The sequence below is a fragment of the Opisthorchis viverrini genome, assembly GCF_000715545.1.
Source record: "Opisthorchis viverrini unplaced genomic scaffold opera_v5_27, whole genome shotgun sequence".
Lineage (NCBI taxonomy): Eukaryota > Metazoa > Platyhelminthes > Trematoda > Opisthorchiida > Opisthorchiidae > Opisthorchis > Opisthorchis viverrini.
In genome coordinates, this window is record NW_008751682.1 from 1,916,915 (window position 1) to 1,942,129 (window position 25,215).

Consider the following 25,215-nt stretch of genomic DNA (forward strand, 5'->3'; position numbering starts at 1 on the left):
CGACCATGCGAACCTAAAATATAAAACGCGAGTGTGATTCGTATTTTCACTCGTATTTCCTGATTATTTTGGATATTTCACGCTAAAATGGGACACGTTGGCCACGACTGGACATCTTTTTCCATTCACCTGACAGTGTATATCCGGAACTAGAACCAACTGACCTGCGAAGCATAAATGGTACAACAATCGGTTAAGTAAGTAATTAAGTACGCAACCAAAAATCTGCTCAGAGGGTTTCAAGCGTGTGCCACGCTACCTGACGGGGAAGTCCTGACTGGCGGGTCAATCGGTCGTCGCAACCAGGACAGTTACTGGGTCGTCGTTCGATGAGTTGGGCACACCAGTCATATCGCTCAAGTGTGAACACGTTCGCCTGTTCAGACGTCATAATTCAGATGCGTCCAACGCGCGCTGGTGGAATAGTGGTTAGACGCTCGCATGTCAGATGTCCGGAGTTCAAATCCCGGAACGGCCATTGGATATGCACTGCCGATGAGCTCTTATAAGAGCGAAACTCGAGTCCAGTGCTTCCCTTTGGTGTGAACTCACCGGAATAATTACGCCAGTTCAGGAACACGGCCGTTCAAACGAGAGGGGTGTGGCTATAAACAAAAATACCTATCCCGCAAAACCAGAAAAAATCGCAGCTAAGTATCAGTAGAACACACCAGTACAATCGTACAATGATAGACGGAGAACTGAACGTGAGGTGGATACAAAGTCCATGATCCTGCAAGTAACTAAAATTGCCCAAACTATGTTGTCCGGCAGGCTTTCGGAATTAGTAACGCTACCTTATTGGTAATGCGGACAGGTGGGTTAACGAACTGAGAGGGTTTTTTCATCATACTTAGTGACAGCAAAACGCGCACCCCGCCTGCCCCTAATCTACTCAACTGTTATAGTTGCATAATATATACACCCCTGATGGGATGTGATAATAGCCGTACTCGAGCCCAGAATTTTACACCTTGGTGTGGGTTGACAAAGAGAAAACCGCTTTAACAAAGTGACGTGGACTAATGCAAAGAAAGCTCAAGCAACCCACAACAGTTTTGAAAGCAATTATTTCCTTATTCAAAACGTAATCCGATACAACAATCCGGAATCTAGGGCAAGAGAATCAAAATAGTTAATCGTCTCTCCTTTGTTCACTGATGAAGATAGACGAACGCGTGCAAAGTTTATGGTTTCAAAAAATAGACCAAAGTGAATAACACGCGAATACGAGGTCTGTTTGAAATACAGACAACATGTAAAGTAAGAAGACGTTCGAAATATTAGGAAGGTGATACGAGGATAAAGGACTTTCAAAAATGAAATCTGGAATTCACATTTGTTCGGGCTTTAAATGCATACTACCGCTACTTGGAGACGTTTCTTCGCTTGGCTGGACTCCAGAGTCACTGGTTTGTTGCCGCTGAAGAGTCGGTTCGCTGCCCTGAAAACACTCCGGGAAAAATGCCATCTCACCAGTGCTAGCATATCCAGCTGCCGGTGCACTGAGGGGAGACGGTGGGACTGTACGGAGGCCTCCACCGCTGGGAGATATCACAGCACCCTGTCCCCAATGGAAGCTGCTGGTACTAGGTGACACCTGCACGATGTCGGAAAGACTTGAGGTAGTCGTGAGGTACGATAAAATTTCAGGATTGCTAAATGGTCGTATGCCACTTAAAGTGACGGTCCTTCCAAATTGGCTGGTGTGGGTCAGCGGAACACTGGATCGTCTCGGTGGACGTGAGATTTCTGACATTGTTACAGCGCTTCCTCCCATCTGTGAAACCGTCGAATCTGGAGTCACATGCTCGCCAGTTGTGCGGACTCCGCAGCCCCTAATTTTCCGGTGTCTCGTCCTTTCATCTGAACGTGCAAATCTGCGTCCACATTGTTCACACACATAAGGACGTTCTCCCGTATGCGATCTTTTGTGGGTGCGCAAGTGATCGGATCGTCCAAAGGCCCGTGAACAATAATTGCACGCAAACGGCCTATCACCTGTGTGTATGCGATAATGCCTCTTTAGTTCATCCGGTCTGGTAAAGCGCTTCTCACATCCCGAGAATGTACACAGGTAACGCTTCCTTTGCAGAGCACTTTCGGGGAGATCAGAGGACGTGCTGGTTGGTGGTGGGCTATTTGTGGCAGCCGATGAAACCTGAAAGCTTGGGCGTAATAGTGGTTTTACGGAACGACTGGAGGTTGCCGGAAAGCCTGGAGGCACCGAATCACACAACTGTCCAGGAAACTGTAATTCCTCGAAGGTTCTGTCTTCATTCGATTCTTGATCAAGTGATAAGAAGGGATTAGTGCAAAGGGATAAGTTTTCGGGTAACGGAACATTTCTTCTGCTGTAATAACCGGTAAATCGAGTGGTTTCTTGAAGCGAACGTCGACTAGATAAGTGAACGAATTCTGAGGTTGTGCTGGGTGATTCTAGTGGCAAAGACATAGAGGAAAGAGAACTATGCGCTATCGCTTGCGGTAGATGAGACAAAACGCCCGACGACATCTCGGTTATCGTTCCAGCCCGTGGTTCTAAACCGGGTAATTGTACCGAAGTGTGCGCGCCTGATGGACAGACTTCGTGACTAAATGTACGTAAAGTGTCTTGCGAAGCTGATTCGACCGGCGGTATCAGCTCCAAAATGCGTGTTAGCGACGAACTTTCGCACACATTAGGAGGAGATGGTGTATCACAGGGTGCTTTCGTGCACAGTCGCTTACTTAATGATCTCATTTCACTTTCCGCACCCACATCTGTTGTGTAGGTTTCCATTTCGTCCGTACCGAAGAAAGGCACAGTGGAAGAGTACGCCGTCTGAGACATATACGAACTAGTGAACACATCTGGCTGAGGTCGGAGAGCGGGAGTTGGTTGACAGTGGCCAGGGACATGATGAATGGGTGAAATGGTTGATCGAAAACCAGCAGGCTGGGGGTCACTGAGATTTTGGGTATAGACTATATCACTTTGAGATGAACGTGGATATTGCGAGTACTGACAACCTGTATCGGATAGAACCAAAAGAAAGAAAAGGAGATAGTCGGGGTGGAAATGTACTTTGGAGTTGTGTATAAGCAGGCCGGTGAGCCGCGGAAACTATTTTCTGTGGGGCCAATCTTGAAGAAAGGATACACCAGTGGGGCACAAAACACAGAATATCCGTGTCATTTTGCACAGATATTAGAGCAGTATGCGATGTTTAAGAAAACTAAATAACTTTCCCACCAACGTTCGTATAAGTCATAAACGATAACATCACGGATAAGCTACATCGTTAAACTCAACAATAGGATAAAACGCCCCTCAGTCATAAGCTAATGACACTTAGTGTTCAGAAGGACCGGGAATGAGATAAGTTTGTAACGTTTCAAAGTAATTGGCTACACGATCTTACGCACACTTATAGGACACACTACTATAAACATGATGATTATGTCGTCCCCTTGCTCCTAGAGATTAGTAGGCCAATTTGAAGATTCTGTAGGCATTAAAATTGTGCATCTAGAGCTCTCACTTAGGTATAGTGAAAATAACTACACAACCACTACGAGGGGCACGCTGACATGTGGTTCGTCTGCTACCAATGTGGTCTCCTTCGGAAGCATACAGTTTTCATTCTCGGTCACCAAACATATTGCAAAACTGGGGTGTCAACTGATAGTTCAGCCTGCATAATTCAGGCTGTCACAATTCATAGTGCTGAACAGTACTTCTGGTCCACTGGATGAGGCGATTAGCACCCACTACAACAGTATAGAGACCTCGTAATGCCAACTCTCTGCAATCGAGTTTGTCAGTACGTTTAAATCTTTCTGATGTAGGTTGCGGCAAATATGCTTTCGTTGAGTCGTCAATACTGTGAAAGAAGGACTACTTTGTGAATTGAATAACCAACTTGGGAAACGATAACTACTCAGCTGATTAACTCGGAAAGATCTGAGTTAATAAATTGGCGCTTAAACAAGCACTCTTGCATATGTGTTTATGTGTAGTACAAAAAGCTCAACGATGATAAGAAAGTCCGTTAAGAATAAGGCAAGTTTGGATTTGCTGAAAATAGCTGTTTGAGTTGTACAATGTGGAGTAACTACCAGAAATTTGGCGCCACAGTAAGTTCGATGATCTAATTAGTTTTTACTATCCTGTGGAGAAACTAGTCCATCTATTACACAACACAAACTTTATGTAATAAAAGTTATGTTCACCCCAAAAATGAGCCCAAACATTGTGAAGTAGACAGAAAACTGTTTAATCCATCGAGGAATCATTGCTATCGAACTATCTATTGCGCGACTTTCCCTGCAAATTGTGATAATTCGGATGCATATAACGGTTGCAATAATATAACTGCACAACAGAAGCGCATACGTTGATGGTGAACATAATCTGGTCGCTGAAAACAATTACCGAATACTTCGGACGTTGACGGGACCCTGAAGGAACAAATTGTTCCCGATGTTAGTTTTCTCTCCTAACGCCAATCAGTTTCACTGACTACTTGTACGGTAACCTTGAAATGGAGTCTACTTTGAACTGCACGTGCTCCCTTTTGTTTCGTATACATTAATTAATCTGGGTGGTAAATTGCTATCTGCCCGGCGTGGTGCAATCATAAAGATTTCGAGGTTGTTGGACAAACCTACTGGGATATTTGCACAGAGTATTAAGCGTAAACCAATACTTAAACCAGGTGAAATATGAGGAACATCGCTGTGATAGCTGGAATTTAACTGATGTGTTCGAAATAAAATGCGACTGAAAGAATATCTCCGGGGTGTGCCAGCCTTTACAGACCATTTCAGGTCGAGTGAACTTGATTCTACATAATCTTCTTGGGCTGACGCAAAAACTCTTTTCACCTGACAAAATGAATAGTCGTACGTCGAGTGACCTGCTTTTTGGCTTCACTAGGGTCAGCGTACCATGGGAAGTTGACTAGTTTGCTTTAAGTATACAGCAAGCATTTCAACTTAGGTTGATTATTCTTTTATTTCTTGAAGGGTTCAGTACTTTCAGAGAGCTTTGGTGAACAATCGGTGGATATATTGCGGGGCAACGTTTCGCTCATTCCATTCGGTCATTCCATACCAAACAGAGACATCTGAAGTCATTAGAAAAGTACTGAATATGGCTAACATTAAAGTAGCATTCAAGAATGGGAAGAATTTACGCTCGGTGTTGATGCATTCGAAGGATCGCCTTCCGGTTTATAGGACTAGGAGCTGTGTATACAGCTCCTATATAAACGACCATTCGAAGGTTTATATAGGTCAGACAGCCAGGGAATGGCACACCAGAATCGGTGAGCATAAGAGTTCCATTAACAGACCACCGAGAAACTCAGAAAAATACCAGGCGTTAGTCAAAGATTCGGCAATGGCAGGGAGTGCTCTTGACACTGGGCATAGAATAGACTTAGAAAATATGGACACCCTGAGATGGGGCTCAAGATTCACACCACAACGACTGGTGGCCTAGATGGTGGTAATCGCCAGGCATCCTAGTGTGAATAGAATAGAGGATGTAGAACGTGTGGAGAGCGGTCTTAGATCAGCCAAAATGACGCCAGGCGGTGTACAGTCATCAGCGAAATAGTCTGGGTCTAAAATTTCCAAAATCCAAGTAGAGTTAGATCCAACTAACCACCCCACGCCACCCCCATCCCCAAACCAATTGTCCCGGCACCCTTTGACGAACACAGGTGAACGAAATCTGTGAATGACTCCAAGAGGAATTTTCTAATAAGGTGTCCCAGACTGAAAAAACGGACGAAAAATCCGGGTTCATCATGAAGACGAATCCTCCCTAACCAATCTACCGTAAATCTTATTCATCTTTACTAACCAACAAACAAGAACATCAGACTGAACACCCAGCACTGATCAAGTTACTAGTCATAAGGAATCTCACGAATTGGTTCCCTAACTGCCTTAAAACCCAATCAACCTACTTGCTTACTCACTTGGCCTGATGAAGCTTTCGTGTCAAAAGCGGAACGTTACCCAGCAATAAATCCACCGATTTTTCACCAAACCTCTCTGAAACGATGACTTCCCAATCGGTCCCAAACTTTTTCCAATTGGTTCACTACTTTGTTTCGTGCTTGGGAGTTATTTTGTTCTGTACTATTCTTCTAATGTGATGCAAAACATACTGTACAGTGCCGTTCAAATTAAATTTGAGATAATATTTAAGGCAATTACTTTGTATCATCATTTACGTTATTTTCGTTCTCGAGTTGTTAATGCTGCATAAGCAGTAATGCGTCTTGGTAAAAATAAACCGCGAAAAACCTTCCCAGCAGTGAAAAACAGTCCCAACGCGTCCGCGAATGTTGATAAGTGAACAAATCCCACTACTGACCATGGGTAAAGTTTTACTATGCTAGATGTCACAATAAAATACAGGAGGACCCGAGGGCCAAATTGTTGAGTACACATATTGCGATTCCGCTGAGGAAAACGTACTAAATTGTTTGTCCCGTGTAATTCACTTCTCAGTTTATTTCGCCTGTTGAAAGGACAATTAGGGGGAAAATCCTTCTAGAATCTGCATCTTAACCAGTTTCTCATGCGTTATGAAAAACACATCAAGACACATTTGCTTTTTACTATTAGTTGGATTAAGTTCTACCTGAGAGCCTGGAAACACATGAACCTCAGATGTTACCACTATACAAGATCACAACCCGTTTCACGAGGATTTCAACAAACACGACACTGAAAGAGCCAAAACCTGCCCCAACGGGATATTGGCCGCTACATGGCCGATTAGATTGAAAACGTGCTTATAATTAACTTTCTGCGTTTTTGTTTGATTATTAGCTGCGGAGTACATGGTCCATAACTCGGCTGGAAGAGAACAGGGCAAGTAGCAACCCAAAGAAAAAAATCAGAAATGAACCGAAACTTGTTGCCAGACGGTTGTTAGTGTAGGATGTAAAATAACAGCTGCCCAGCCATATAAAATATTAGGGAAGCAGCTAGTCGGCTATTTAGGAGCATGCAAATATCAGGGTAACGAGGTGTCGAAACGAATTGAATACATAATTCCTTTGTGATCCAAAATCAGTGGGCTGAAGCTCGGCACATGTGCAAATTGAACAGTGGCCATAGTCGGTGCCAAAGATGTACTATGAACATTGGAAACATTCAAGCTGCTGTTAAACCGCCCAAAGCCGAAAGATTAAGGGCTCGACCGTGTGCACTGTTGCATTAATAACGACAAAACCGTCACTCTTTTCAATATTGCGTATATTCAGTGTCTATTTTAAGAGTCGTTTTCATTTGAATTAAGGAAAATTGTTGTGTACCAATTTGCTGTTTGATGTCTCTGGTTTTCTAGTTGAATGAACATTTTCGATCAACTGGAGTTCAGTTGCATTAGCACAGAAAATTAATATGCAATTAAACTTTGACTACCCCCGTCTTCATTTGATAGCCCATTGGCCTTTGTTATGCTCTGTCTGTCGTTCTTTCGGATAAACATTTCCTGCGTGCAGATGACACTAATGTACTTCCAGCACTTTAAAAGTTTTGTTCATTTATGCTGATCAAGAGAGAAATCAGTTTTCTATCAGTTTTTCTAAGTAATCTCTAATGACACGAAGTTCGAAAAAAGTAGTTTGTCCTAACTATCCAATGAAAACACTTAGCTAGCATATTTGTGAGTGCGCCTAAAGCGGATGACCCACCTTGTCATCGGCATATGTTTAAAAATTCTCTTTCCAAGTGAAACAGCGATATATGATCAACCAAAAGGTAATGACTTCAACGGCACTTAAAGTTTTATTAAAACATTCGGGCAAACGATTATACTTTCAAGTCTTTTAAAGGAACAGGCACGGCTTCAAAAAAATACACTATTATTTTGACATAAAAGAAGTCAACCAATGACTTATTTTCAGAAATAAATTGAGTAACATTCTGGATGTTGCATTTTTCTGAGAATTTCTTGCAATTATTTTGTCTATATTGTTTCATCAACGTATACCAAGTAAGCAGTCCGTCGTCGTCAGTGGTGTGCTGGCATTTACATTTATGCATAATATGTGCTTTCTGGAATCGGGAGAAGACTGGTGATTATGGCTACCTATTTGGGTGGTAATTTTCGTTTATCGGACCGTTGACCAGCACCCTAATTCATTGGCATTTTATAAAATTTGATTTTTTACCTCTCCAGCTCATTGTACTAGAGTTATGAACAATCAGTCCCACAGGTGTTACTCTCGCTTTCCGATACTCCCGTCTCGCTGTTAGTGAATAGCTGTTATGATTGACTGTTATAGCTTCGAAACATGTTTTTTAATTGTGCTCTTGGAACGTGGAATATTCAATCTTGCTGAATTGCAAAAAGTGAAACATTTGTAGAACAAATCCTTCTTTCAGGATAGCAATGTAAAGCAAAATATTGCAACTAATACAACAACCTCATGGTTCACCTGAAGCTTCCAAGAGCATGTTAGGGTAAAATTTAGGAGATTCTTGAGAATATGAAATGAAATATCAGAGAAACTGGTGCAATTTTACTACCAACCCTGGGTTAGCCGCAAGAATACAGCTCTGATTTAGTGAGTAACTTCGGAAACTAATTTTCGAAAATGACCAACAAAAGTTCAGACATTTCTGAAAACATTCCAAAAGTGAGGTTCTGTTGACAGAGCATTATTGGCGGACTATGGCTGTGTTAATTCAAACGAGAAATTGATTTGATTAGGTGTAAAGAAGTTCATATAGACCTATTGTGCTCTGTTGAATTTAGCTAATTTGGTAAAAACAAAACTGGCTGACATTTTATTAGAACAAGTGAAAATTGCTTGACGCTAATTCAGATCCTACAACTCGACCTTGAAATCTTATGTTTTTATTGTTTGTTTTTATCAAAAGAAGATATTCATTTTGCTGAACGGAAAGTGGATCAAAATGTTTTCTCGATAGAATGAAATGCGTACACATCCAATGAAAATATGTAGATATCCACTGATCGGCATTCAAATTCATGTAGGTAATAGAGACGTTGAAATTGTTCAGAGTTTAAAGGGAAACTTTGATTAGAAAACAGCAAACAAGAACCCCCGAGATTCTTGTGTTCATGTTTATTCCAGAGCAAGAAGCACCAGTCACTTATTTTACGCCAGTCCAGCCGTAGTATTGCTGTCCCCAGGACTGACTATGCTTCATCTATTTAACTAAACTCAGGGACTGCGCCTACCTGATGGACCCCAAGAAGGGCGAAACCGGTCGTTTGCTGTCGAAGAGTTTTCAGCAACCCTGTCAGTAGTTTCCTTTATGAAAATATACTGCGTTATCTCGAATATCGTGCCAACTGATTCATCAGGCGGCCTGTGTGCAGCACATTCAGCTGGAGGACGTCATAAACGAGATCTTCGATTGAGTCTCCCGTGAAAGGCAAATTGATTTTGCAAATGAGTGCATTTCTCGAAAACAGTGCAATTTAGGTTCAAGTAGATCATAAGGTTGACGGAGACTCGGGGACTGCGCCTACCTGATGAGCCCCAAGAAGGGCGAAACCGGTCGTGGGCCGTCGAAGAGTTTTCATCAACCTTGTGAGTAGTTTCCTTTATGACTTATGGTAACTCTAAATCCAGTCTAAAATGACTTGGGCCTACTGTCATCTATTTGATTTTTTGCTTGTTTAGTGGGTTTGGCAGCCGAATTGCAAATGATTCATCATAAATCCAAGTGACATCTTCAGTGCATGGACGTGAGTATAAATTCCCCCTATTCTAACTGTGCTTATGTAGTTTTTAAACAGTAGCTAATCAATGAATTCATGGGTTTACCGTGAGAGGGGTTTCGTTAACCTTGATAAGTCAGCATGGGATGATGAATTGAAATGTGGTATCAGTAAATCCGGTTATAACGTTGGACGTATTCAGCTCGAGAGTTTCGTTTCTAAGTTGTGCTCGGTCCGTTTTCTCTCTCCCTTTATCTGCACTTTCCGCACCCATACGGTTGACTGGATACCTGTTTTTCCTATATTATTTTTCTTTCTTTGATCCCACGTGTGATTGAGCGATTGTCAGGTCACTTGACTTCTCACTCAGATTCTAGTGAATGAATAATACTTTTTTATTGACGGCTGAGGGGATAGGTCACTACTGATGTGTTTGATGATTGATTTCTATGTAGAGTGCTATGTCTTAGTAACACCTGTTCCTAGTTTTTCCTGCTGGATGAAGTATCTAGAACGCATTTCAGTTGAAATTGGCCTTCTCATTCCTAGCGAATTAATCAAGGGACGTTTGATTACATCCTCCTTCAAAAATCAATTGAACCTTTATTCCTAACAACCCGACCACCATGGCATTTAGCGTATTCAGTTCATTGGGTTCTGTAGATCACACTTGTCTTCTTTATTGCGTCAAGTATTTCTTTTAACTTCCAGAGGGTTTCGCTCAACGTGTTAACGGGCTTAGAGGTGAGCGGGGTTCCAGGATGTCGTAAACATCTTGAAGTGATTTTAGCAATATTTCTGATGTATGAAGGAGAGTTAATTTTCGGTTGCGGTTGGGTTCACAAATTATCCTGGTTTTCATTACGCAAGACTAATTTGTTTAAGAACTTTAGAATTTGTCTGGTGGGCGCTTCTTCTATGTATATTTTGGTTTGCAGTTGGCCGCCTGCTGTCCTTTTAGTGAGGGCGTCTCGGAACAGCCAACATTTACTCCTCCAATTCTATCCCTAAGTGGATGTTGGGAAACAGATTTTGCACTTGAGACAGCTTATGACAGCTTCCGCAAATATGTTACTCATGTACTGAACAAATACTATCAGCTTGGTACCTGGTAGCACAGTCCGCTTCAGTTTTTGCATTGCAACTTTCACAATAAATCCCAAGACTGATGAACAGATTGGCTCACCTGACCCGTTGTTCATAGTATTCTCTGTTAAACTCGCTATTATGCGAAAGTCAATCCGTGACTGCTCTACAATTTATTTATTAGAGACTGTTTGGTAGCCACATAAATATGGGTAGGAGGGGGAATTCATCCACCCAGGTCCACATCGACGACGTCAACCCAGCCAACAGACCAAAAATCAAGCAGGCTATCTGAGCTACCCACCCTCTGGGTTGAAACCTCATTAAAAGTAAACTCGCAAAGTTTTGATCACAATTTGCAGTTGGCTGTTCAAAGAAGAACAATCGTGCCTAAACGTTCAACTTTCAAACAGCTTTCCAGGTCGACAAATTGCTGAGTAACACGATTTATTAACAGGTCTGAAGCATTATCTACGCCAAACATCACTGATATATCCGTGTTTCTTATCTAACCTATGCTTGAAAATAGGATACATCTAGTATGTGATACTGTTGTGCACGCCAATGTCAATGCTTTCCAGAGTGAGATGTAGCAACCTACCGCGACGCTAGACAACGTATTAATGTGTAGAGTAATGTGTCCCAAGTTTAGCCGAGCATCAAATATAGTCAGCAAAAACTGCACGAGACTACTAAAAAGACTAAATGGTCCTATGCTTGAGTTTGCCAGTAGATGGTTTTTTGACAAAGCTTGCTTATATTACATGTAATTTCGAGGAATCCGAGGGAATTTGGGGATCTGGTATATCATCAGCGCTGTCACTGTCCCTGAGAATTACTCAAATTTTAAGATGAATTTTTCTACCTAAATCTCTTCTTCATTGAATAATACTGAGTTCTCCATGCAATTTCTTGTATGTCGACCGCTGGCTTAGGTAGGATGAGGTAGTGAGAAAAATTGGGCCCTGAAATCAATTCATTTGGTGTTGATACCACCGTGCATGTAAAAAGAACTAAAGTGAAACAAAAACAGAACTAGTTGGATCATTTGCCTGGAACCAAACTGTAACACAAACGGTGAATAAAAACAAGCTTGTCTTTCTGCACGGTACGGACCAGAATCGAGTAATCAATATTACCTTGAGGAACTGCAGTCTACAGGGACGCCCGCTTTGTGCTACTACTCAAAAAGAGCAATTAATTTCAACGCTGTAACCCTTCTCGGCCAGATACCTGGTGACAGATTACTTGGATTTCGATTCCTATCAGGGTCGGATGGGTAAAAATTCATTAGCTGATGGAGTAGTACCCACGCTTTTTGTCCCCGATCAGTACTCGTACATCCCTGTAAATTCAGGCGGATTGGTGAACGCAGTTACTATTTGACAAAATTAATGATGGAAGTTTGATCGACGGCAACAGAGTGGGCGTTTTGCTTGCCCTAACGACCAAATGAATAATCGATTAAAACCAGCACTGTGCGCTCGGGGAGATTGGAAGGTTGATCCCAGTAGTGCCTGTTTCATTCAACGGTCTAGTTGGTTTAATGCTACATAAACAATTAAGCTAGCCCTGTTTTTTTATTTCATTCCGTTTGACGCGCTTGGGGGCAGACAAGACTGTACGATATGAATAAATTTTTTACTAACGTAGTTCGTACCATACCATTCTATCCGAATGAAACTGCTCTTGAGTCTCATGATAAGTTTGAGCAATAACATTTGCTGGAAACTCTAAATTGCGCACTCGGGCGCTCTGAGCTCAAACTGATGTAGTTGAGAAATCCATGGGTAGGGTTAGATATCAGGTCTGGCACGGTCCGTAATCCAAGAAATTTAAGTACTGTTGTGTTTTTCATGCACACTTCACACGCCCTTATCAGTCTATCTATCTGGAACGGGATAGTGAGTACATGGCAGTATATATGGTGTACATATGTATGCACCATATGATTAACATGACTTCAATGATGTAAACTACCACACGAACAATACAATGCACATGACAACATATATCAACGATTTTATATTCACACTCATAAAGTACGACGCCCCACTTTTTTGTTTGACGAATTGTCCTACTCATTGTGGCCGAATGGTTAAGTGTTCAAACTACTAGCCAGGGGGTCGCGGGTTCGAGACTCTCCGAAGTTTCGTGAGATGCGCGCTGCCAATGATTCCCATTAAGGATGAAACAGCTGTACAGTGCTTCTCGGTTTTTCAGCATAGATTGGCTTCACTTGTAGGACGAAATGTCCACATTGTCTAGATATATTCCATATCCCAATTCTAAGGCATGTACCGCCATCCTCAAGTCTTTGCCCAGCGTTTGGTATTCTTCTGCATTCCTTGGTGGTTTGTTAATCCATCTTTTATGCCCACCAGTTCTGGTGTGTAATTCTCTGGCAGTTTGTTCTATATAAACCTTATACACACAGTCCCTAGTCCTTTCAACCGGTAGGGGATCTTTCAATCGCTCCAAAACTGAGCGTAGCGTTTTTCGCTTCTGAAAAGCTACTCGAAGGTTGGCTAAGTTCAATAATTTTCGAATAACCTCCGATTTTCCTGCTTTATATGAAATGACTGCTGTACCAATACATTCCTTACTGAGTCTAGATACTGGAGCCAATATCTTTCTATGTTGACGCCTAATCAAACTCACTGGGTATCCTATTTCTTGAAGTTTGTTGGCGATCTCGATGTGAGCTGCCTTTCGGTCGATCTCTTCTGTGCACAGCGCTCTAACTCGACGAAACGTCGATGAGACAATACCGGCGTACACGGAACGGAGTTTGGCTGATGAATAGCTTAAGACGGTTCCTGTGTCTGTTTGTTTCTTTGGTATTTCGTTTGTTTATATATCTTGCAGAGTTCACGGTCCATAACTGACTCCAATTTTCAGAGACCAGTGCTCATGTCCTAATTTTCCAAATGGACGATTAGATAAGGCTAGGGCTTGAGAAAAACCTGCTTCAAATATGGTGTTAGCGCATTTGTATCATGCTATTAGTAGTATACAGTGTTCAATCTATCATTGTCCTGCCCTTACCCGTTTAACGTTGACCGATTCATCCTACGACTAAGCAGTTGTCACCAAATGTTTTCAAGTTTTTTCAGTGTTCTGCCCACAAAGTCTCACATATCCAAGGTCAAAACCGGCAGAATTTTTTACGGGTACGATGGCGGTCCTGTATAAGAATTTGGCTTGTACATCAAAACAATCCAACCTACAACAGCAGGTCCAGAACCAATCAGTATACTTCTTGTTGTATGTGTTGCTGATGTGTCCTGACTTGTCTTTTCTTGGGTTTCATTCTCACTGTCTTGGGAAACGTAACTCTCGTTCTAAGTGGTGCGACCTTTCTGGAGATCCCATGGTGGAATGCACAATTTCATGACAAAGATATAGAAAAAACTTCTACCAAGTTAATTCTAACAGCATTTTGGATAAAGCTGCTTGGTTTCTGTGGCGTCGCAACCAACGGCTATTGTTTGACAAACAGATCAGCCAATCCCTGAAAATGAAAGCACAGGACATCTAAACGTCTAAAAGTTCTAAAACAATGGCTTCGCAGAAAAATTCTCGGGAAACTCGCCAATCTTGCTGAGTTGCTAACGGATGAACTTCAAACATACAACAAAGCTGAGCGTCAGCTTTGTATTACAGAAAATATTGCCGGTAGCAAATTCCACAGTAAAGTGGAATTCTGACCGGTTATAGCTGTACAAAACTAAGAGGGGCTGCGCCCTCATAGCCCTTGTTTGTGAAAAATTACCTTAATAATGGATTGCATTATGGCCGTGCGTGACAACATGTCGTTATTACGCATCCAAGAAAATGAAGTAAAACAAACAAGCGAATATACACTCATTTGCAAACTAATTTGGTTCTTTCGAGAGACCCACCCAGCTGAATCTCTCGTTTATGATGCTCTCAGGTGAGTCTCTCAAAAGAACCAAGTTAGTTTGCAAATGAGTGCATATTCGCTAATTTCGTGCAGTTTGGTTTCAAGTACAATATAAGGTTGACGGAAACCAGGGGACCGCGCCTACCTGATGAACCCCAAGAAGGGCGAAACCGGTCGTGGGCTGTCGATGGATTTTCAGCAACCTTATGAGTAGTACATTACAAAGATAAAACGAACAAGGTTTGCGAGCCTCCATCTGGCAGCAACCTCGTGCTGTTATATTGCTTATACTAAATTTGGTATTCAGAAAATGAGGCTATAACGTAGGTCCAATGAATCACAACCTACAAAGACAAAACCACAGGCTCCTCTATTAGTTGTCCAGTTTGAATGAAACACTGGCAAGACAGTATTTTCCAAAAGTTATTTGACTCCGCGATGAAAGTGTTCAGAACGATACGCACTCAAGAATCCTTAGAGTTTCTTTGTGCTAACTCAAAACCTGGAAGTTCACTCGGGAGATAGAAATGCACAGTGGGATTGCATTCTATTTTGGGAAGCTAAATCGAGAAAGCCTGGAAATCATGATTTTAGATGGTTTACAAAATGTTGGCACACTTGAGCACCCAGCATGCAGCCAAGATGACTATTTGGGCTTTATGACGAAACTAGTTGCACAATCCAAACATCTGAAAATTTATTACCTTAGTCAATATCCACATGGCCTTGACAGCCTTAGTAATGGCATCATTTGTAGTTACATTACATATACATTAATTTTTTTGAAGCCCAGTATTTAATAGTTCATGTACTGAATACCGGCTAGCCCCTCGGTGGTCTACGTGTTATATTTATAGCTGATCTCCCGCCGGCACTGTTACTTACTTATTGGCTTGAGATTGCGAAGTGAAGCACTTCCAGGTAAGGTGATCAGTCACGGTTATTAGACGAATTTTCACTGACATGAAGGAACTTTAACTTGTTCCGTCAGTGTAGAGTAGTTCGGCGGAATGTGCGCCATTTTATGGTCAATAGGTTTTATTGTAAGCGAGGAGTATTTTCATAGGTTAGCAAAGATTTAGCTGAAGGACAATTTCCAGTCTCATAGTGAAGACCGGACGTATGAAAAGACCACTGGCCTGTATTTTTCTTTCAGGGTACCTCCCCCCTGTGCAAGCTCAACATACCTGAGTACCAGGTGGACCTTTAGAAGCATCGAATTCTCAGGAGGAAAGGCCGTTTTGTTGGCATATGCGATAAAAATAACAATGAACGTCAACAATGGACTAAATAGATGGCAGCCGAGAATGTGACAGCTAAGAAGAACCATTTGAAACCGTTTGTGCCTGTAGCTTCACAGACGCTGCTGGGATGTTATAAAATATTCCACCCAGAAGTTCGGCCGTAAATACTACGAGCCCCTATAAATGTATTTCGAGGTCAAGTTCCAGTAAATGGAGTAAATGAATAGAGCTGTGTGAAGTAATTCTACTTGAACATCGCATCAGAAAACTTCAGAAGCCAGTGAGGTGATGATTTCACACAATCTGTATGATCCTACTAATAGTATCCTCAATCTATGTCACAAATGCGACTGGGTTCGGTCTACAGTCAACACATGGGCGTAAACTGATACACATTCGTTACGTTAATGGCGCTTGTGTCATCCTTGGGGAATAAGAGGATAGTGAAATGTTATTGTTTGTCATGTGCATTACCAGAACGTTGGAGGTCCGGTGAAGATATATACGGGAAAGTAACTCACACGGACCACATTTTAAACAACATGAGCTACCAATACTAGACAAGGCTCAATCCTGACACGGATCAAGAAGAATGAAAACCGGGGCAATCCCAAGTAGCTCAAGAGAAACTTTCACACAGTCTTCTGAAAAAGAAGTTAGGTGGAAAATTTCATCATGAGACTCCTGAAGCATAATCCCAACCCCACCTACTCAGAAACGCAAAGAGAACTCAAAAGGCTTACAATGTCATGCAGCAAAACATCCCTGAAATAACCGTGGGTGCACTAGAATGGTATAAAAATGCAGCCTGCAAACATGCAAACATGGAATCTCGTGCGTTGTAGCGCGAAATTAAAACCAAAAGGAACGCCAGAACCCATCAATGAGATCAAATTTATCAACAAAATTCAATGCATGGGCTACAACAAACAAAAACTGAGACGAACATCTGGCAAAGCCGTCTGCCATTCCATAAAGACTTATCCGTAACAGGCAAGTGAAAATCAAGGAAGGTCCTTGGAACAAATCCATATACCATCATAATCATGAATGAATTGGGGATGTGACTTCACTTTTGCACGAAACTAAGCACGGATACCATGTGATTTGGCAACTGGATCGACATATATATTAATTATCAAAGGCGAAAGAACTCGGGGACCATTAAGTTCGAAACTATACAATGTACCATAGAAGAAACCAATAAAAGCCACCAAGAAAGCATGAACTTTAAAGGCTGAATTCAAAGGCATTTGAAATTAAAACACACAAGAGGGGACCGGTCAACAAGCCGAATTTGGATTGAATACTTTGGTTGCAGCCAAAATTTGAATGGACTAGTCTGATCAACATAAATAAACTATCGAAAGTCCGATCAGATACAATTAAATGGCACAAATGCTAATCGGAACTCACTGGAAACACAAACGGAGCAATCGGGACAAGAGAAAAACATGACCTAAGTGGAGAAATCACCAAACAAATCAAACGCAAGAGTAAAACCTCAACGGAACACTAACTGCGAGCGGACCTATCCAATTCATGCACAACTAACCCGTAACGAGCAAGTAGAGTAGTGCAGTAAAATTAATTAAGACAGTGGCCGCGTTTCGGCCACAACATGCTGGTAAGAGTACACAGAAATCAATCAGACTGTAGGTAAATTAGATTGTGATTAATCCCATCGAGAAAATCTTGAAATAATATTGTCTTCGACTTCGATGTTGCAACGTTTTGCTATACAGAGCTGAACTATCTCTAGTTCAACTTGATGCATTCATGTGTTGGTCAAGACCATTCCTCTTGAAGATATGGGCGTGTGGGTGACACCACAGAGCAAGATTCTTCGCAGGCAGCTGCTGGAAATAGTGGCATTGGGTCGCTCGGCTCTTGGGGGCAGATTAACAGTTTTAATAAGTCAGCTGCTACGACGAGCTGATTCGAGAACAGTTGGCAGATGGCGTTTCCTGACTTGATAGGACCAGCATATCTGTCTCCGTTTCGCCCTTTTTAGCCAGCGCTGATAGCCGGTCGCCTGATCAGCGTAGGTGTACAAGTCACCGCGTGGACTGCTTTTATCTCTCCATGTTTACGTGACTGCTTGGATGGGTCGTTGCGTGGGCGGGCGTGGTTTCGGTATTCACGTGTGGCTGTTAGCATACGTGCTAAATAAATGTGTCGTTAGACAACTCACATGATGCTTTCAATGCCTTTTGGGTCAGGGATTTTCTGAAGCGTTTGTCAAAACTCTCTGTGACCTATTTCAATTGAAGCGGGCACATTCTTGAGATACCAGTTATATTATATCACAGTCAGCTACTCCTCTCTCCCCATTTCTCTTAAGCAATTTGCTTGGCATATATACATGCATCTATGCAAGTACATCCATCGGTAAACGAGATGCTGGCTTTGTGCCATCGGTGTAGGCACAAAGTGATTTAATCAACAAATGGTTTTACAAGCAATTACGTCTTCAAAATCGGCTTAGTCCAACTTCTTTTCAGACAGAACAATATGCACTATGTACATTCGTGGGTCCGATTTGTTTCGGGTCAATATATTTTCGGATTCAAAGCACAAAAATGTCTTCGTCGTTGGCTTGACCGTTGAGCTGGGCAGTTCCAGTGCAAACGTTTCATCACCAATCCAGGTGACATCGTCAGCGCGTTGTTAGACAACGTGGTAGTGCCACGCACCACAAATTGCCCAGCTCAGCGAACAAGCCGATAACCATCTACCCTACCGAAACTACTAACATTTTCCCCTATACAGAACGAAATGTCTTGTTTTCAGTGGACATCACATGTGGTCTCCTCAGTGCAAACTTTCATCACCAATCCAGGTGACATCGTCAGCGCGTTGTTAGACAACGTGGTAGTGCCACGCACCACAAATTGCCCAGCTCAGCGAACAAGCCGATAACCATCTACCCTACCGAAACTACTAACATTTTCCCCTATACAGAACGAAATGTCTTGTTTTCAGTGGACATCACATGTGGTCTCCTGAGTTTTGGAAACTAAAAACGTGCATCAAATAAGCACCCTTATTAGCGAACCGAATGTGACATGACTCATCTTATGATGAAGTCATTCAATATGATTTTAAAAATTTTTGTCTGCGGATAACCTGAAAAGACTAATTCTCAGTGGTCTTTTCGACACATAGGGAAGTATTTTAAATCAGTGGAAGCTATTTCAATAAATAAGCAGAAGCATTACACCGAGAATGCTGCTTGTGGTAAAAAAAACAGCTGACCGTTTAATTAAATAATTAATATGACTAACGTGATAGTACCGTTGATAGTAATGGAAGCAATTTGAACGATCGACTGGCATGGATCATCATCATCATCATCACCGACAGCATCTTGTGGTAAACAGCTGACCGTTTAATTAAATAATTAATATGACTAACGTGATAGTACCGTTGATAGTAATGGAAGCAATTTGAACGATCCGATCGCATGGATCATCATCATCATCATCACCGACAGCATGACATCAATGTTCAACACGGATGCTTCACTGCCGTACAACCATGATTTATGTGAATGCCTTATTGTAAAGAAAAGGATAAAGGTGGACGGGGAAGGGACTTAGTGCTAGCTTACCATAATCATTTCGAGGTGTCTATACCTGCAGACGCTCACTCAGGCAATCTGGATAGAAACTGACAACAAGAACGCCACTGACATCGGTTGGCAGCCATATCTTGTAGTGTCTCCAACCAGGCAGTAAGGATCACGCGATCCCCATCCTGGGCGGCGAGTAGCACCGATAGCACGCAAGCGTTTCGTGATCTCCCTCATACTCCTCTGCCAATTCACGGGCTGGCCACCTCTCTGTTTACGCCACTCTGAATTTGGCATGGAAAATGGCACTCTCTTCGGCAAATGATGTTTCGGCAAAGGCAACACATGTCCCAACCAACGCAGCTTCTGCTGCTGGACACATTCTTCAATGGAAGTACCCGTTACACAACCAAATATACGCTTTCTAACTGCCTCGTTACGGATTCGCCGACACCAACCCACGCGACCTATGGTTCTGAGACAACGATTGTCGAACACCTGTAGACGTCTCAATTCTGCTGCTCGAACAGGCTAGGTCTCGCAGTCATACAAAACAACAGTCCGCACTGTAGCTTAATGCTGCTTGTGGTAAAAAAAACAGCTGACCGTTTAATTAAATAATTAATATGACTAACATGATAGTACCGTTGATAGTAATGGAAGCAATTTGAACGATCGACTGGCATGGATCATCATCATCATCATCACCGACAGCATGACATCAATGTTCAACACGGATGCTTCACTGCCGTACAACCATGATTTATGTGAATGCCTTATTGTAAAGAAAAGGATAAAGGTGGACGGGGAAGGGACTTAGTGCTAGCTTACCATAATCATTTCGAGGTGTCTATACCTGCAGACGCTCACTCAGGCAATCTGGATAGAAACTGACAACAAGAACGCCACTGACATCGGTTGGCAGCCATATCTTGTAGTGTCTCCAACCAGGCAGTAAGGATCACGCGATCCCCATCCTGGGCGGCGAGTAGCACCGATAGCACGCAAGCGTTTCGTGATCTCCCTCATACTCCTCTGCCAATTCACGGGCTGGCCACCTCTCTGTTTACGCCACTCTGAATTTGGCATGGAAAATGGCACTCTCTTCGGCAAATGATGTTTCGGCAAAGGCAACACATGTCCCAACCAACGCAGCTTCTGCTGCTGGACACATTCTTCAATGGAAGTACCCGTTACACAACCAAATATACGCTTTCTAACTGCCTCGTTACGGATTCGCCGACACCAACCCACGCGACCTATGGTTCTGAGACAACGATTGTCGAACACCTGTAGACGTCTCAGTTCCGTTGCTCGAATAGGCCAAGTTTCACAGCCATACAACAAAACAGCCTGTACTCTAGCTTGATACACACGTCCCTTCAGATTCATGGATAAACCATCTTGACATTATAGGTGTCTCAAATTAGCAAACGCGACCCGAGCCTTGCAGATTCGTGCATTCATTTCATTTGTGACACTACAATCAGAACTAATACAAATTCTAAGATAAGTAAAACGCTCCACAACTTCTAGTACCTATCCCTGAGTTGTAGGAGACGTGTTCAGTGACTGCACGTCCACGAGGATGACCTTATACCTTGTGGGTGCAAATTGCGCACCAAAGGAATGACTTTGGTCAGTTCACCCAAAAACACTTGAGCTTCCCCTGCTCTTCGAACATGAGAACGATGTCGTCTGCATATTCCAGATCGACAAGATTTTCTTCACAGGATATTTGAACACCCAGGGACCCTGCAGCGTTCGTCGCATTATTTCATTGATCACGAAGTTAAAAAAGAGTGGAGAGAGTGGACATCCCTGACGGACACCGCTTTGTGTACGGAAGCTTTTGGAGAGCTCTCCGTACACTCTCAAACGTCCTGAAGTCTGAGGATACAAGGATCGTATAACGTTCACACACTTCCGGGGCGTTCCTTGGTGGGCAAGCGTGTCAAAAAGAACAGACCGTTCAACCGAGTCTAATGCGCTTGGCATGGATCACCAACTTCTAATAAGATTGACGAAGGTTTTGGTCAGGAACTCGACTATAGAGCAAGCCGTTCTAAAGGTCTTCTGTAAGTATCGTCAAACCATTTGATATGATTATACAAAAGTAGCTGGAAATATATAGTGATGCATAAGTAAAGTTGCACCAAAGTGCTTCTAATGTTAGGGCGGTCTGGCGTATTTTGAAAGAATACTTGATAAAAACGCTCCAAGAAGCTTCATGGTAGCCTAAGAATGACTTCATATGGAACAAGTTTAACCTGAGAGGCGCGCTGGTCTCCGGGTTCTGTTAAGGAATAAACGTCCATTAATATGAACACTTTCATTTGTGCAAGAATATGGTTGTGACCACATACTCGAATGAATCTAGCCGAATATCCCATTTATGACGGTCATCTCCAACTTAATGCGCTACACCAGGCCACCTCATTTTTCATACGTTATGATATTTGCGAGCTATTGAGACATTACGACACATTATCTGCATTGATGCTGAAACCTCTTCGGTAGCTCTCAGGAGTGGTTGTCCTTGCATGGGACTAATCAAGCAGGCACAGCTACCCCCCCACCCCACCCCCAAAATAAACGAGAAATCCAGCTAGATTCATTTAAGTTGCCTGCGGAATATGCAAACTGGACTGTTCAGTTGATGGAAACTCGTAAGCCTCCCCACCTGGTGAGATCCGAAAACGGCGAAACCGTTCATGGGTTTTCGAAGAGTTTTCAGGAAACTTATGCTCACTGTTGTGCGTCCAGATCCCTTGGGGCACCTTGGTACGAATGCTTAGCCGGCTTTTAATTTCCACCGCAACGTTTCATGTTTCCGATGGTGTTATTGCATCTAAACTTCTTTCGAAAATATCAAGAAGTTCTTTCATAAACTCACCATTATTTAGCATTTGACATTAGTGTTGCAGTCGATGAGCCCCTAACTGACTATTTATCCAGCTTGTTTACGCTTTAACTCAGCGGTCAAAAGTTGGGAGATCGGTACTGAAAAAATAATCGCTTAAATATGACGGTTTTCAACACGAGGATTTCTAGCACGTAGGTCACGTATCCTACACATGCTCCTCTCGGCAGACGAGCCACATTACAAGACGTGCTCTTCTCAAAAATGGAAAAAGCAAAGTAGTTTCTGGAAGGAAAATCAAAGTCATGCACGCCCAAATGGAGTGAACCGCTAAACCTTCAGTTAAAGTAAACTTCCGGTTATCAGCTAGCTTTAAATCTCAATGTTTTCTTCCGTACTGTCTTGAGCGCTGCATCCTGTCTCAGCACGAGCTAGACACACTTCTGATCCGTCACTCGTAGACGAACAGCTGAGAGTGTGATGTACCAACCGAAGGTTCGCGAGCTACAAACTTCCATGAATTCTGCAACATCATCACTCCTGATGATTTCCTGTAAGCAATAAGTAGCTGGCAGTGCATCTTTGCTTCTCAGTATAGATTCATTTCACTTATAGGACGAAATATCAACTGAAAATTTCTGAATTTCTTCAATCTACCATCAGCAGATCGATGTTATTCTGTCTCTCGTCTAGAAGCCACTTATTTTGAATCACAGTCAATCTAATTTACTGAGCATGTGTTATATTTACAGAGTGCTTGCACTTTGATTTTCACAAATAAAATCTCGCCAAGCGCCTTCAGTACTTTGGCCCGACAGCCGCGTGCTTTTACCATTCTTGACCTGGGAGCATATTGTTCGAAAGATTCAGAACTCAAACGCAGAAAGACAACCCGATATAATCAGCTTGTACCTGGCAATTCAAACGCCTCCTGACCGATTTTTGTAACCAATCGTAGGTCAACCTTGCTATACACAGACCTTAAACTTTGGCTGCATCTATAGATATTCTGAATATATATTCAATGGGCTTTTTCAGGTTTTTCTATGATGACGGTGATAAGGTATGAGAGAAAACTGATAAGAAGTCTTATTCGTTCTTCCCTTTTCAAACTAGCAACATTTCCCCAGAAGCATCTCTCCGCACATATTTTTCCCGTAGATCAGGTGTCACTTGGTTGTGAACCATGGGTTCAAAGGATATTAACCATGGAACCAGACATTCAGTAGTTGTGCGTGAATGGCAATGCTTAAATAGAGAAACCGTGTGCAAATCTATTATCCACCGCAGTATTTTTTCTGCTTGGTAAAAATTAAATAACACAATAGTGTATACAGTGTTACCTAATACAACAGTCAAACAAATGAAATATGTTCGTCGTTTCACCACCGTGCTTATGATACAGGCCCAAGCAATATTCGTTCAACGACAACAATGCAGGAGAAACTCACTTTGAATGAGTGACTCAGAAAGTAATTCTTCTAGAGTATCTCTGTTTTCTTCAGGTTCATCCAGAGGAGCAGGCCTGTGTCGAACATGAGGGTGTGAAATATCGCAAGTGGGTATTACAGGAAAGTCCGGAGCACAGGGTAGTACTGTTTCTGGGGAATCGGATTCCAAACTTCTGGGTGTTTGATGGGACATTACCCGAAAGAGCCCAAGAAGAGTACACGTTACAGTATTCCATTCAATGCGGAATTTTTATGAGGGGATAAAACTCCAGATATCATCTAGGAGTATAAAAATAACCTACCAATCAGAAACCACGTTCATTGAGTGAAATGCGACGGTTGTACTTCGGACCTTCAGCGTAACGGTTGCAACACCCAATAAGATTATTGCGTGGGCACAAACTAAAATATCGTCTACGCATTGATCTATGACGCAGAGTCATTGTGAAATTAAAACTAAACAAGCGGAGGAAAAACTATTAATGTGCATTGTGAAAGTAGAATTTTTGTCTTTTTCAAAGTATCCAAAAGAATGTGAACTTATATGTAAGAAACCTTTTCAGTGATTGGAAGCTGAAGATTAATGAAAAACGAAATGCGTATTTTCTGACGCCACAAACACTTTTGACCAGATGGCTTGACGAAATTAAGCTAACTTTCCGTGACTTACTACAATTAGCAGAAAAGTACCGTTAGTGAAAAGCAAAAAATCAATTCATTTCCATCGACCGAGATATAGAGCGCCAGTCATACTTCAAGTGAACAGGTAAGAAAACATCAAAGTTCTGGCCCACAAAACCAAAGAAGAATGAATTGTTTAAACATATTCATAATTTTGTCACAAGTAAGGACTCTCCGATAGAGCTCATCATCCCCAAGCTTGCACTGCACAACCAGGATACATATCCTAGACTATATATTTATATGGATCTGTTCTCGGGACAGGAATGGACAGGACAAGACCATAGGAATTAAACGCTCAGAATTACGGAGTTTGAAGTAAAGAGACTCTTTATCGCTATAATTTTTTACTTATAGATCCAGACTGTTTGGCGCGACCGAATTGATAGACGCCCATGGCGAAACAACACCTCAAATTAATCGACGATGTGTATATTTAATCCTTGGTAAATCGCGCAACTCATTTTTGTGTGCGTGCTAAATCTGATTAGACAGTGTTTACTTCAGGCGGACAATGTAACTCCTGTATCCAGGCAAGATAAAACAAAGCAAGTAGAAATCTATTGCCCGTTTATGTTAAGTACAGTGGTCTTGGTCGCATAACTACACTGGCGGCTAATCAGTCCCATCCGTGGTTGCTTCAAGTAAACACAGAATATAAGTCGGAAGACGATGGGGAATCTCGGTCTGAACTGTAATTAAA

General features: G+C 42.2%; 1 protein-coding gene across 1 annotated transcript; it reads right to left on the minus strand.

Moving 5' to 3' along the window:
• Positions 1-1,074: 1,074 nt before the first annotated feature.
• On the minus strand, positions 1,075-24,053 carry T265_02221 (hypothetical protein; the record flags this gene model as incomplete). The annotated part of the gene is made up of 2 exons (XM_009166409.1): positions 1,075-3,012; positions 23,832-24,053. 2 exons carry the CDS (start codon positions 24,022-24,024, stop codon positions 1,334-1,336), a joined length of 1,872 nt encoding a protein of 623 aa, XP_009164673.1.
• Positions 24,054-25,215: the final 1,162 nt, after the last annotated feature.